The following is a 14,839-nucleotide window of genomic DNA, read 5'->3' as shown; positions in this document are numbered from 1 at the left end:
ACGTGCGAATGCATTCAAAATGTTCAAGCGGCAAACTAGACGCGGTAGACGCGAATTTGACGCTCTATTCGCGTTTGGTGTGAACGCAGCATAAGTTTTTTGAACTGCGAGAGTTATACACTTTCTTCGTAAGTAGAATGCGGAAGGCGGTCTGGTGGAAGCTAGATATTTTACTTCATAACTTGTTAAATCTGTTTTTTTTTTTTTTGTTTTTTTTTTACACAAACGCATCAATTCGCTTCAGAAGGCCTTTATTAACCCCCCCCCCCCACCCCAAAAAAATGCATAAAAAGTTCTCTATTTTTAGTTGAAAACGGTGCTGCGTAAATGACCCCTCAGTTAACTATAATAACCCTGCCTCAGACATACTAAAAGAATCATTAAGGAACCAGAATCGTTAAGTGCAATCAGATTCGGAACTAGAATCATTCAGTTGCCTTCCTAATTACAACTGTGTCCTTGAGCAAGACACTGTTGTTACATCCAGGGACAGGATTGGAAATCACACATCACGTCAAAGCATGTGTGCTAACCACTAGGCCAGAGCGTTCTGTTAAGATATTTCTAGACAAATCTAGATTAAAAATGTATGTAATGAGGTTGTGTGACAACAATGTAGCACAGTTTGTTTAGTTTGGAATGTTTATTATTTTATAAATGTACTGTGTCACTTGCTATTTCTTGCATTTTGTAGTGCCAAGGTTTTTGTGTCACATTCTCTCAGTGTGACTGCTCCTACTACACCCGTCTAATGTATAACCAATTAAAGCACAGCATTTCCTGAAGTTGTTGTGTGAGACAGAGAGCAACAGAGACAGAGAGCAGGAAATACGTTAACTTAACTATTTCCCCATCAGCGTTTTTTTTTTTTTTTTTTTGCCAGTCAGCGCCAGCATTTTTGATCATGTTCACAAAACTTTCATGGCCCCCAGAATATTTTGTATGTTCTGAATATATCAAATGAAAGAAAAGAGCCTCTGCTTAAAAAAAAATAAAGAAAAAAAATCTAGCTTCATGCTTTCTTTTTTTTTTTAACACTTGAATGTGGGCACATTTCATAAAAAAAATTGATTCAGAGAGGTGATCAAAAAATAGATGGAGTAGATCGCATCTATCAACACCCCCATATCTTGCACAATCCTGTATCTCTTCATGAATTTGACATATTTGGTAACGTTAGGCAGTTTTGATTTATATGCTGTTGAATGTTTGATGATCATGTTAGCTTGTGTGTAAGCAGTGCTTCTATCACTTGTTTCTGCTTCTTTATTTGTTTTTGGATACAGAGATTCTGTTCTATTTCAGAAGATGCGTAATAGCGCCCCCTACCATATAAAAGTGAAAACATGGATTGACGGAAATTTTTGTCAATGGCGGGGAAGCGTTGTGTCAATAAATTATGGAAAATTCTGTCAATGGCATGGAAAAAGTTAACTGTTAATAACGTTTTGCATATAGGCCTGCAGTATGATTCTGAAGAATGGCTCTCTGCTATATCTACATAGACATACACTTTTTTTTTTTTTTTTTTACTTTTCCTTTCATCAAAGAATCCTGAAAAATGCATAAAGGTTTCCATAGATAGAGCACAACTGTTTCCAACTTTGATAATAAGTCCCAAATCAGCATATTAGAATGATTTCTGAAGGATCATGTGACAACTGGAGTAATGATGCTGAAAATTCAGCTTTGCCATCACAGGAATAAATTACATTTTAAAATATATTGAAATAGAAAACAGTAAAATATAATAATAATTCACAATATTAGAGTTTTTACTTCATTTTTGATCAAATAAATGCAGCCTTGGTGAGCATAAGAGACTTCTTTTCAACCCCAACTTGAACAAACGTTAAGGATATTAATATGAACTCTTAATATGAATATTGTCATATTTCCCATCAAATTTCATTCGTTTTATTGAAAAAAATCTATAAGACAAATTATAGGACAAATATTTTTGGTATCCGAGATACAGAAACTTTCAAAGAATTTCGATATATTAGCATTTAATGAAACTTTGAAACTATTTCTCTGTGATATTGATCAAAATGCATTTCTTTGTTTATTTATGAGTGTGTTTACTCTTATGTGTCCATTCTGCACCTCATTTTGTTGGTTAAAGTGAAAGCAGGAAGCTTATAAGTGTGGCGCTTCCATTAAGAGCAGGTCAAGGGTCAGCAAATTCCCATAATTACATGTCGCAGAATGATAAAATCATGGCAGGTGTGACGGAGGGCCTGAGAACAGTGGAGCAGATGTTGTTTTGGACTTAAAAGTGTGAGGATATATGAGTATTTTGGTGAGAGGAATGATTTTTATTTCTTTTCTGATTTCTTTTTTCTTTCTCTGCTCTCTGTGACCTGATGAGCAGTAAACAAGAGGAATCGTGGTTCCCTTGGTAAGACATTCTAATGAACTCTTAAAGCTTGTAATCTTCACCCGTCCTCTCTCTTTCATTCCTGTCTCACTGCTCTGATGACATTAGATGATCATCTGCTTGAGATTTTGAATTATGAAGTGAACATTTGTCCTCTTGGCATTTCCCAATCTGATTACCCACAAGATGAGACACGGGCTATGTTCGGAATCATTTTGAGCATGGTTGGATTGAGAACTTCAACTTAAATTACATTGAATTGGCTTTAAAAAATGAGTTAAATCTTGTATAACTTCTAAAAAATAAGTTGAAAATTGCTTAACTGATTTTGCAAGCAATGTAAAAACATATGTTGTCATAACTTATTGATAATATAATCTTTTACAGTGAACTAATGCATAAAATCGATAATGCGAATAATAGAGAACAAATTGTCGATTTATCGCATCTGCATGCTATGCATGAAAAACAATCGCCAGTCACATGATTTTACAGTACTGAATAACACATTTATATGTACAAAACGCATCTGCAATGCAACAGTTGACTTCACTGAATGAGTGCTGATGCACATTTTGCTTAAATATTTCTTGTTAGACATTAAATGTAGGTTTAGGATTCTACATGTAACTCAAGTAATTGTATTTTTAAGAGAGGAGTAACTGTAAAGGGACTATTGTAGATAAATTAGATGAGTGAAAACATTCAATTTGTTTTCATATAGCCTTCAAATTGCACACCGTTTGAAGGACATTGAAAGATGTGGAATAACATTTTTGCAAATAATGGATTAAATGTAAATATTTAAAAAGAAATTAATCTAATAATAATATAATATAAATAATTTAGAACTATTAGGATAATATTTGTTTTTAGTCCAATTAATTGATTCATTGAAGAAATAATTGATAGATTAATTGATTATTAAAATAATTGTTAGTTGCAGCTCTAAAATTAATAAATAATATATGAAATCAAGTAATTGTCACAAAATCAATATTTAAAATATATTCATCAATTCAGTCTGATAGATATAGTTGTCAGCAACATGTCATAGCTATTGACTTTACATTTCTTTAGTGACAAATGATCCAGAAGTAATATTACCAATTATTTTATTTTATTTTTTAATTTATTTATTTTTAATATTTTATTTTACTTTATTTTATTTTACAATCAAGAGTTGAGATTAAATTATCATGAATTAAACATCAAACATTTTTATTTTATTTTATTTTACAACCAAGAGTTAAGATTAAATGATTGTAAATTACACATTAAGCATTTTTGAAATGGTAAAATTTGTATTTTATTTTTTTATTTTATTTTATTTAATTTTAATTATTTTATTTTATTTTATTTTACTTTATTTTATTTTACAACCAAGAGTTAAGATTAAATTATCATAAATTAAACATCAAGCATTTTTATTTTATTTTATTTTACAACCAAGAGTTAAGATTAAATTATTGTAAATTACACATTAAGCATTTTTGAAATGGTAAAATTTTTATTTTATTTTATTTTATTTTATTTTATTTTATTTTATTTTATTTTATTTTATTTTATTTTAATTATTTAATTTAATTTTATTTAATTTTATTTTATTTTACAACCAAGAGTTAAGATTAAATTATCATATATTAAACAAAGCATTTTTATTTTATTTTATTTTATTTTATTTTATTTTATTTTATTTTATTTTACAACCAAGAGTTAAGATTAAATTATCATATATTAAACATCAAGCATTTTTATTTTATTTTATTTTATTTTATTTTATTTTACAACCAAGAGTTAATATTAAATTATCATAAGTTAAATATTAAGCATTTTTGAGAATTAAAATAACTAATTAATGACTACATAGCATAGTACTGTCAGAAATATTGTTGTCATTTTATAATGTGATTTTTTTTTTCACATGCTGTTTTTTGTTTTGTTTTTTTTAATAGCAGCAGTATTCAGTATATATGCAGTGCAGTATGCATGTATTTAATTCCGAACATAGCAATATTGTAGTTTATATTTTACATATAGTGGATCTTATATTTGTATTTTCTTGGTATTTTGCGTTCTGTGAATTATGCATGCATATTACTACTACAAAATAACATGTATAAATGATTGTTGCCTGATCATTTGAAATGTTTCTGCGGGACTTAAAAATAAGCATGCAAAATAAGAAATCCTGAATCTTAACCCCCACACACACAGCATGATATATAGATTCACACTGGTTAATATGTGCATCGGCCAATCAGAGTTGAGAGTCCTGAGAAAAAATAATTTACTGTCTTTCCCTCTTCTGTCTGCTCTCACCCATGCTGTCTCCCTCTGAGTGTGTATGTGTGTGTAATCTCTCATGTACTGTGTGTTTAGATGGATTTGTTAGAGGCTTAAGATAATGGATTCTCCTCAGAGACAAATTTAATATCTCCACATGTCGTAATCTCACTCACTACTCATGTAGACACTGGATTAAGATTATTACATCCGATCTCTCTGAATGACCCCGACCCTCGTGTGTGGACTCTTGCGTGTCCCTTTAGCTGTGTTCTACATTGTTTTACAACCATCTCGATATGCTCAAGGCAACTAATCTCTGCGCCTGATGAAAACCAACCCATGGAAGACAACACCGTGTCAACACCATGTCAAACACCATTCTGACTTGAGTACATGAGGCCGTATAAGCGGCTGACAGCAACGTTACCTCAGAAGCACGACACACTGTCTTTTCCCCTTAGTGCAAATCTTCCTTTTCATTTGCGGCGTTCTTCAGGCTACTGTACTTCTGAGCTCACTCTGAAAAATAACACACAGCTATAATCAGCACTTCCCGAAGCACAATATGAGAATAGATAGACTCACAGAATTATTCTGTCAGCAGTGCTGAGGGATGTGAGCTAGAGTGTGATTCTTTATTTCTGTTGGATCGTATTTATGTTAATTGTTTGCCATCCCAGCATGATACTGCAATACACAGTGTGATTTAGACAAGTACGGTTGTTTGTTGGTTCTGGAACAATTTTCCTGTCAGTCGATCATTGGTATAACTCAACCCCTTAAAGGGTTAGTTCACCCAAAAATGAAAATTCTGTCATTTATTTCTCACCCTCATGTCGTTCCACACCTGTAAGACCTTTGTTCATCTTCGGAACGCAAATGAAGATCTTTTTGATAAAATCCGGTGTCTCAGTGAGGCCTGCATTGACAGCAAGACAATGAACACTTTCAGATGCCCAGAAAGCTACTAAAGACATATTTAAATCAGTTCATGTGACTACAGCGGTTCAACCTTAATGTTATGAAGCGACAAGAATACTTTTTGTGCGCCAAAAAGCTAAATAATGACTTTATTCACCAATAGCCGGTTTCAAAACACTGCTTCATGAAGCTTCAAAGCTTTACGAATCGTTTGTTTCGAATCAGTGGTTCGGAGCGTGTATCAAACTGCCAAAGTCATGTGAACCATTGAAATTTCGAAACACTTATGATGTAACAAAGCCTCTTTACTGAAATCACGTGACTAATCGACTATAGCATGAACCACTGATTCGAAACAAAACATTTGTAAAGCTTTGAAGCTTCATGAAGCAGTGTTTTGAAATCGGATATTGTTGAATAAAGTTATTATTTTGGTTTTTTGGCACACAAAAAGCATTCTTGTCGCATCATAACATTAAGGTTGAACCGCTGTAGTCACATGAACTGTTTTAAATGTAACTTTAGTGAACTAACCCTTTAAATCAGAGGTCACTTATTGGTTAAAGACAAGGTTTTTTTCCCCCCATTATTTATGCATATTAACTTATATGAATTAATTAACATACATTTATTAAATAAATAAATAAATAAATCATATTTTAATAAATAATTACATTTATTTAACTTATTAAACTTATTAAATTATATTAATAATTTCATTCATTTACATTTTTTATTTATTTATTTATTTGATCATGTTAATATAAATACATTATATTTTAATAAATAAATAATATTTTGATAAATAAATAAATTATATTAACATATTAAATTAATGCAAGTTATTTAATTATATTAACTTATATTAATGAATTCATTTATTAACATTTTATTTATTTATTTATTTGACCACATTTATATAAATACATAATATTTCAATAAATAATTAAAATATATTGATTTTTAAATTAATGCAAGTTATTTAATTACATTAACTTATATTAATGAATTCATTCATTAACATTTTGTATTTATTTATTTTTTTATTTGACCATGTTTATACAAATACATAATATTTTAATTAACATTAAATTATGTTTAATAAAAAATAATAATTAAAATAAATTGGTTAATGCTTTATTAGTAGTATTTATTTATTTATTATGCATTTATTTGTTTACACATTTCTCCACATTTATATAACTAAATAATATTTTTCATCAATAAATAATATTTTAAATAATTAAGTTAATGTTTTATTATTTATTAATGTTGTTTAGTTTTTATTATTTAATTCATTTATTTATAATGCATTTATTTATTTAAATGATTATTTATTTAACTAAATATAGCCAAAAGCCATGTGTTCAGAAAAGAAAGAAAGAATGAATATAATTGCCATGCCATTTATCAGTTATCGACTATAGCATGAATTTCCATCTTATCATATTTGCCAGAATTTTAATAACAATGCATAGTGCACTGATTGCTTGAAATAATTGTTGTTGTTCCAGGTCCAACACAGGATGTGTAAATCACTCTGAGCACTGATATTCTGCATAAATCAGTAGTGCAGAGCTGGAAACTATTTAACACCATATGCATCCAAGTTTTGCTTTGTGTACTTGTTACTGGACATAAATTTAGAATGTGCCAGTCTATGCAAATCAGGTTTCATGCAAGATCCAAACCTAAGGTGCCATAGTTTAACACCTACTGGCTACATTTAGAGTGCACATACACAGCTACGATTCTGAAATAGTGCTTCGTTTTTAGACTTTTCAGAAATAGCACTCCTATATATCTTGTTCCTCTTCTTATTGACTTTTCCTGTCCAATTCCATTCGCTCGCTCCAATCTTCTGTATTTCATTTTCGCTCGCAGATTTCTGCTAGGTTTTTTGTGGTTTATTTGTCATATTTTTTGAATGATGAGATACAGTGAGATGAATGCATAAATTATATACATCCCTACTGAGATTACAAAAGTTAGAGCATCTATCACTGCAGTGTTTGGAGGATGTGAGAATGCATTACACCTTTCCAGTCACTGATCAAAGATCAGATCAAAGCTTGTGTGTGTGTGTGTTTGCATCTGTGTGCCAGTTTATCTATCATGGTAGGCTGGTTTTCATCTGAGGTGCATGTTCTCACCATTCTCGTTGAGTTTTAAAGGAATCATTTGCATAAAAGGAAAATTCTGTCATTATTTACTCATTCCATCTTTTATTTCTTCACATTTGAAGATCATATTACAATGAATGGAGAATGGAGTTTTCAAACATTAAAAAGGATACAAAGGTACCATAAAAGTGTCATAAAAGTATAAAGCTGTATGACTCATACACTTTATTCCAATTCTTATGAAGCCATGACATAGCTCTAAGTGAGAAACAGCCCAAATACAAGTTCATAGATAATCTTCTCTTCCATTTAGTCGATGTGGCTAAATCACTCAAGAACTGATTCATGCATGAATTCAGGTTCTGTGAACTGGATTCATTGAAAAGATCTTAATAGAACAATTAGCTTATGAATCAAACATTACGAGTTCTCTTATGAATGTGCCAAGGAATACACTGACTCCTATAGAATAACTCTTTTAAGGTGCTTTTAACGGATCATAAAAGTATAAAACTGTATGACTCAAATGCTATATTCCAAGTCTCATGAAGCCGTGCGACTGAATCACTGAGTCAGTGAGTTGAACTAAAGAACTGATTCATGCAGGAATTCAAATTGGTTCTGTGAACGGAATCAACTGATACATTGAAAAGGTCTTAATAGAACAATTAGTTTATATATGAAACTTCACCAGTTCTGTCATGAATGTGCCAAGGAATCCACTGTATGATTCTTTTAGAATACTATTTTATGGTGCTTTTAAAAGTATGATAAAAGAATAAAAATGTTTGACTCAAACACTATATTCCAAGTTTCATGAAGCAATGTGATAGCTCGAAACCAGACCAAAATGTAAGTTCATTAATTATCTCCTCCTCTATTTAGTCGATGCGACCGAATCACTGAGTCAATTAGTTGAACTCAAGAACTGATTCATGCATGAATTGGTTCTGTGAACCGGATCAACTGATTAATTGAAAACATCTTAATAGATCAATTAGCTTATGAATCAAACATCACCAGTTCTGTCATGAATGTGCCAAGGAATCCACTATATGATTCTTATAGAATAACTCTTTTATGGTGCTTTTAAAAGTATCATAAAGTATAAAACTGTATGACTCAAACGCAATATTCCAAGTCTTATAAAGCCATGCAATAGCTCGAAACCAGACCAAAATGTAAGTTCATCAATAATCCACTCCTCCATTTAGTCAATATATCAATAGAATATATCTTAATAGAACAATTATTTTATGAATCACAGGTCACTAGTTTGCTCATGAATGTGCCAAGGAAATACACTTTATGTATGACTCGTATAGAGTAATTTTATGAAATACATCACAGCTGTCATATGTGCAACTTTTATGGTGCTTTTGCATCCTTTTTGCAATTGAAAGCTCCAGTTCCCATTCGTTGTAATTGCACGGAATGACATGAGGACGAGTAAATGACATAATTTTCATTTTTGGGTGAAGTATTCCTTTAACGATGCAATCACATGTCATTTTCGCCATTCACCTATCTTTCTCCATCTCCCGGTCTTTCTTTTCCTCCTCTATCATCTTTCAACCATGGCTAGTCATTTGACTTTCTTCTGCATGTATTATTTTTCAAAGAACAAATTGATTCAGAGAGAGGATAAAAAGAAGAAAGAAAAAAAATGTAGCACCTCATCACAAAACCTTATCTCCCTCATGATGCTCAGTCTGTTAACCTGATTGATTGTGCCAATAATCAACCGTCTCTCTCTCTCTCTCTTTTTTACCATTCTTTTCTCTTTCTCAATCTCAGATGTTATTGCCCCCGCTGAACTGGTTGCCCCGGTGATAGTGATTGCACCTAAGAACACATCAGTGGTTGCCGGGGCGAGTGAGGCTACTCTTGAGTGCGTCGCTAATGCGAGGTGGGTTGCCCCCGACGGCAGTGACTCACTGCCAGGGTTCCATTAAAAACAGGGTTCCTGTATCATTTCAAAGATGTTTGTTATTGTTATATTGTTTTTATTATCCATCACAGTGGTGACGTCATTTACATCCGTCAAAATTGTGATTATATCTGTCATTTCACATAAACTTGATGACTTTGACCGTGTTATGCATTTGTTTCAACTTAATGAAGCCAAACCCTGACTGGTCTGCGGCTATGCAGTCCCATACACAACAAACTGCGATGCACTTTGTATTCTGACACCTTTCTAAGAGAACCAGCATTAAAGGGTTAGTTCACCCAAAAATGAAAGTTCTGTCATTTATTACTCACCCTCATGTCGTTCTACACCCATAAGACCTTTGTTCATCTTCAGAACACAAATTAAGATATTCTGATGGTCTTACGGGTGTAGAACGACATGAAGGTGAGTAATAAATGACATTATTTTCATTTTTGGGTGAACTAACCCTTTAACTTCTTGAGCAATTTGAGCTAGAGTAGCTCGTCTGTTGGATCGGACTACACAGGCCAGCCTTCGCTCTCCACGTGCATCGATGAGTTTTGGCCGCCCAGTTCACGACTGTTCCTTCCTTGGACCACTTTTGAAAGATACTGACCACTGCAGACTGGGAACATCCCACAAGAGCTGCAGTTTTGGAGATGCTCTGACCCAGTCGTCTAGCCATTACAATTTGGCCCTTGTTAAACTCGCTCAAATCCTTACGCTTGCCCATTTTTCCTGCTTCTAACATATCAACTTTGAGGACAAAATGTTCACTTGCTGCTTTTCTTGCGTATTTAACACATACCTAACTGTGCCCTTTATAATTCTTGGCATGAGTATTAATTTCAGTATGGCAGTTAATGTGCTGTGTTTTATGTGTGTGCATGGAGCAGATCTCTTGACAGGCTGCAGGTGTTCTGGAAGCGTAATGGGGTGAGACTAACAGCAGGAGTGGACTCGTTCGGGCGCAGGCTGGCCATCACTAACCCCACCTCAGCGGACGCGGGTCTGTATGTGTGCGAGGCCGCGCTCAGAAACAGCAGTCAGAAGAGCACAGAGGCCAAAGCGTACCTCTCCGTGCTGGGTAAGACGATTGGGGTTTCTCTTGTGCTACATGCAGGTTCTGGCAGATTTTTTAAGTGTTATTTTACTGAAATGACCTAGAGAGCAAGAGTTTGTCAGATAGATTTGATTTCAAGAATATCATTTAATTAAATACTGCAGTGAGCTCAATTTTTTTGTTCCATGTATAATACCAAGGGTTTTTTTTTTAAAAGCAAAGTCACTCCACTTGGCGGCATTTCGTTAACACCTCTGGGCAGCTATTATTAGTCAAGTACAGCTCCTGTCAACTTTTTCCAAGCTTATGTATCAATTACTGTAGATATGCCAAATCATCAGAAATTGATAACATTACACCAAAAATGAAAACTATAATAACTTTAATGATAACTATATTACCATCCACACCAATGAACAATAACTTTTGTTTATTCTAAGCACACTGCTGCAACCATGTTCTCAAGACTCCCAGATAGCATGTAATCATTGAAACAATGTTGAGTCAGTGTTGATGCGTCAACGCTATTTGCATTGAATGAACGATATTGCTTCAGTATCACACTTGCACCCTCAGTTAATGTTGAAGCAATGTTGAGATTTCAACCTCAAATCAATGGTAATATTATTGATTCAACATTACAAAGTGATATTTTTTCAACATCACTTTTGCACCCTCAGTTAATGTTGAAACAATGTTGAGATTTCAATAATAAATCAATGATAATCAATATTATAAGGTGATGTTGGTTCAATTTCATGTTTGCACCCGCATTTAATGTTGAAACAATGGTCAACAAAACATCAACGGTAATGCTATAGACCTCTTTGGAGCAGACGTCACAATTACGTCACTTGCAGCTGCGCGCGCATAGTGGTTGCAGAAAAATAGCGGTAGCAATTAGAGGAAAATGTGCAAAATCCACAGAATAAGAGAAAAACGTTTTGTTGTGCCTCTGGATGTTGGAATCGGAATGCAAAAAAATATAGTCTTCATTTTTAAAGAAAACCATCGTTGAAAACGTCCTTTGAAGCTAAACGGAGACGTTTCACAGACTGGACTGATGACACCTGCAAGGATTAGTCTACTATTAAAGCAGAATTTGATGTAAACAGTAAGTCTACATAATATTCACATATGCAGTTCAGAGGATATACATACATAGCAGTTACAGCATGAAATAATATTTAAACCTATAACATTTTACATAGATAACTTTTAAACAGTCTATAAAATTTTTATTTCACAATTCTGACTTTTTTTCTTGCATTTGCGTGTTTATGACTCCCAGTTCGGCCATTATAACTCGCAATTGTGAGTTTATTTCACAATTCTGAGGGGGAAAAAGTCAGAATTGCGGGATAAATTGCAATTCAGAAAAGACAGGATAACGAGTAGGCTATATCTCACAATTCAGTTTTTCTTTGTAAGAAATGTGAGATATAAACTCAGGTTTGCGAGAAATAAAAGTCAGAATTGTGAGACAAACTTGAAATTAACTTTTTTTTATTCTTTTATTTCGTGGCTTCCATAGACTGCTACTGCTCAACTGTCATTTTCTGCAACCAGGTAGGCTCCGCCCATAAAAAAACATCATCGCTGTTTGCAAACACCAAATTGGTCTATTGAATCAACATTACACTGACAGATTCTACATCACTGATGTTGAGGCAACATTGAAATTTACAAAAATAATCAATGGTAATATTGTTGAATCAATATTACGTTGATTCTACATCACTGCTGTTGAATCAATATTTAAATGAACAAAAATGATCAATGGTAATATTGTTGAATCAATGTTACGTTGATTCTACATCACTGCTGTTGAGTCAATATTTAAATGAACAAAAATGATCAATGGTAACGTCACTGAATCAACGTTACACTGTGGTGTTGATTCTACATCACTGCTGTTGAATCAATATTGAAATTAACAAAAATAATCATTGTTTGATCACTGTTAATGTGATGTTGATTGAACTGAAATGTCAACATAAATATTTAAGATACACTTCAATGGTACATCAACAAATTTCTGACTGTTTCAAAGTTTTGGGAAAACGTTTTAAAACACGAATGACAACTTTCCAGCAATTGAGTCAGTTTTTTTTTTTTTTGACAGTTTAACACAATCAATGACAAAAATATTAAATTCTTTAAGAGTGCGGCAAAAAGGACAAAAGCATTTTAACCTTTAAAAATAGCATTACTTTCAGAAGTCTTATGTCATCATAACTACACTACTACTAAAGGAAATACTACTTTCCTTTGGGTTCTCTGAAATCTGAAAAAGAAAGCATGATGTTAATCAAGAGCAAGTCAAGTCAGTTGCCATACATAGTCACATTCAACAATGTTAATATGCTAAACACAATATAATTCACTTTTTATAAATTGCTAAACACAGAATATTATAACTATATTTATAGTACTGTTAAATTATGTATATTTAATCTATTTTTCAACACTTCAATAACATAATAGGAAAGTGTCCAATCTTTCCACCCAAGTTTATCTCCAGCTCTAATTAAACACACCTGAAGCAGATCAATGGAAACTTCCAGGCAGGTGTGTTGGAGCTAAACACCTCTGAACTATGGCCAAATCTCAGTTCATTTTCTGTGAAACTACATAGCATTCAAAGAAAGAGCTTTTTTTTTTTTTTTATGAAAATGTTTTTAAAGCTGCAGATTCACCTTATGTAGACCTTAATCTGTTTAAATATCACAAATTAGCCATGTCATTCACGTTCTCAAACACAAGATGTTGTTTTTCATTCATTCATTTATTATTGTGTTTCAGTGGAAACAGGCTAAACAGAAAGGAGATTAGTTGCATTCCTCAAATTTAATACGGATTCAGGAATATGAATGATTAAGCAGTAATCAGGGAGCAGGAGATAAGGTACAGGACAACATCAAGTCCCAGGTCAGGTGATGATCCTATCGACTACAAATCAATGTATTATCAATGTTACATTTATCAAGAGGGTGCTTCTCTTTTTTTTTTTTTTTTAATTTTAATTTTCCATCTGCCTTCATTCCTATTAAAGATATATACCTTATTAGATTCAGTAACAATAAATTAAATGCAAATAGCAAGCACAAAAAACAAACAAACAAATAATAAGACCTTAATAATAATAATGCAACTTTGTTTGAAACCCAGAGAAGTCAGGTGGTTCAACAAACAACACTACTGTGTAGGATGCACCTGTGTTTTCTCTCTAATGAGGAGGAATTGATTAAACTACTGAGAAGTGCACATGCAAAACTAAAATGGGCGTTTACCAATCAGTGGCCAATTTCAGAAACACATGCCTGCATGATCTTGTGGTCATCAACTACAAATCACTGTTAGTTCAATGTCATTGTCTCAAAGCATTTGTGCTGTCGGCTTTTATCAAAATTTCAATGTTGATCCAACATTAAACATTGAAATGTCAATCTCAACCAAAATGATGGTTTGGATCAAAACTCAACATTGTATCAATGTCACCATGCTATCTGGGCTACATTTAAAGTCAGATGGATTTTGATTAGCTGTCAGTGGGTCTCATTCGTTTTTTTCTTAGTTGCATGGATTATTTATATTTATATGAACTTCTCACAAAAAAATTCACTTGCATACACATTATTTGTTCTTATCCTTGTTCTAAAGAATTTTAAAGGAATAGTCAAGCCATCCTAGGTGTATATGACTTTCTTCTTTCAGCCGAACACAATCAGAATTATATTTAATAATATCCTGGCTCTTCTCAGCTTTGTAATGGCATTGAATAGAGTTTTTGAAGCTCTATATAGTGCATGTTCAGCTGAAGGAAGAAAGTCATATAGACTTAGGATGGCTTGAGCAATTATGGAAAATTATGGGATAATTTTGATTTTTGACTGAACTATTACTTTAAGTATTCTAAATTAGTGACCTTGTGCATTAGAGGTTGGTAATTTGCATAAAACATGCCCAAACCATCTCCATAAGGAGTTTTCACAACCTTTTTAGAGCCTTTCGGTGTTCTCTAAAGGCACTCATGTCCAGCAAGATCCTCAAGCAATGTATGTGTGGTTTCAGTTGTTCGTATATTTTTCTTAGATTTAGAACAAAATTGAACAGGAATGTTAGCG

The 14,839-nt window shown here is 32.7% G+C and overlaps 1 protein-coding gene across 1 annotated transcript in view; it reads left to right on the top strand.

The window, feature by feature from the left end:
• Positions 1 to 14,839, top strand: part of sdk1b (sidekick cell adhesion molecule 1b) — a 310,131-nt gene that overhangs the window by 171,355 nt on the left and 123,937 nt on the right. The window contains exons 7-8 of the mRNA XM_048198429.1: positions 9,511 to 9,622; positions 10,546 to 10,736. Coding sequence (XP_048054386.1) covers positions 9,511 to 9,622; positions 10,546 to 10,736 — 303 coding nt within the window. The remainder of the gene's footprint in view (positions 1 to 9,510; positions 9,623 to 10,545; positions 10,737 to 14,839) is intronic.

Source organism: Megalobrama amblycephala, linkage group LG7, assembly GCF_018812025.1.
Source record: "Megalobrama amblycephala isolate DHTTF-2021 linkage group LG7, ASM1881202v1, whole genome shotgun sequence".
Lineage (NCBI taxonomy): Eukaryota > Metazoa > Chordata > Actinopteri > Cypriniformes > Xenocyprididae > Megalobrama > Megalobrama amblycephala.
This window is presented reverse-complemented; position numbering and strand designations above follow the sequence as displayed.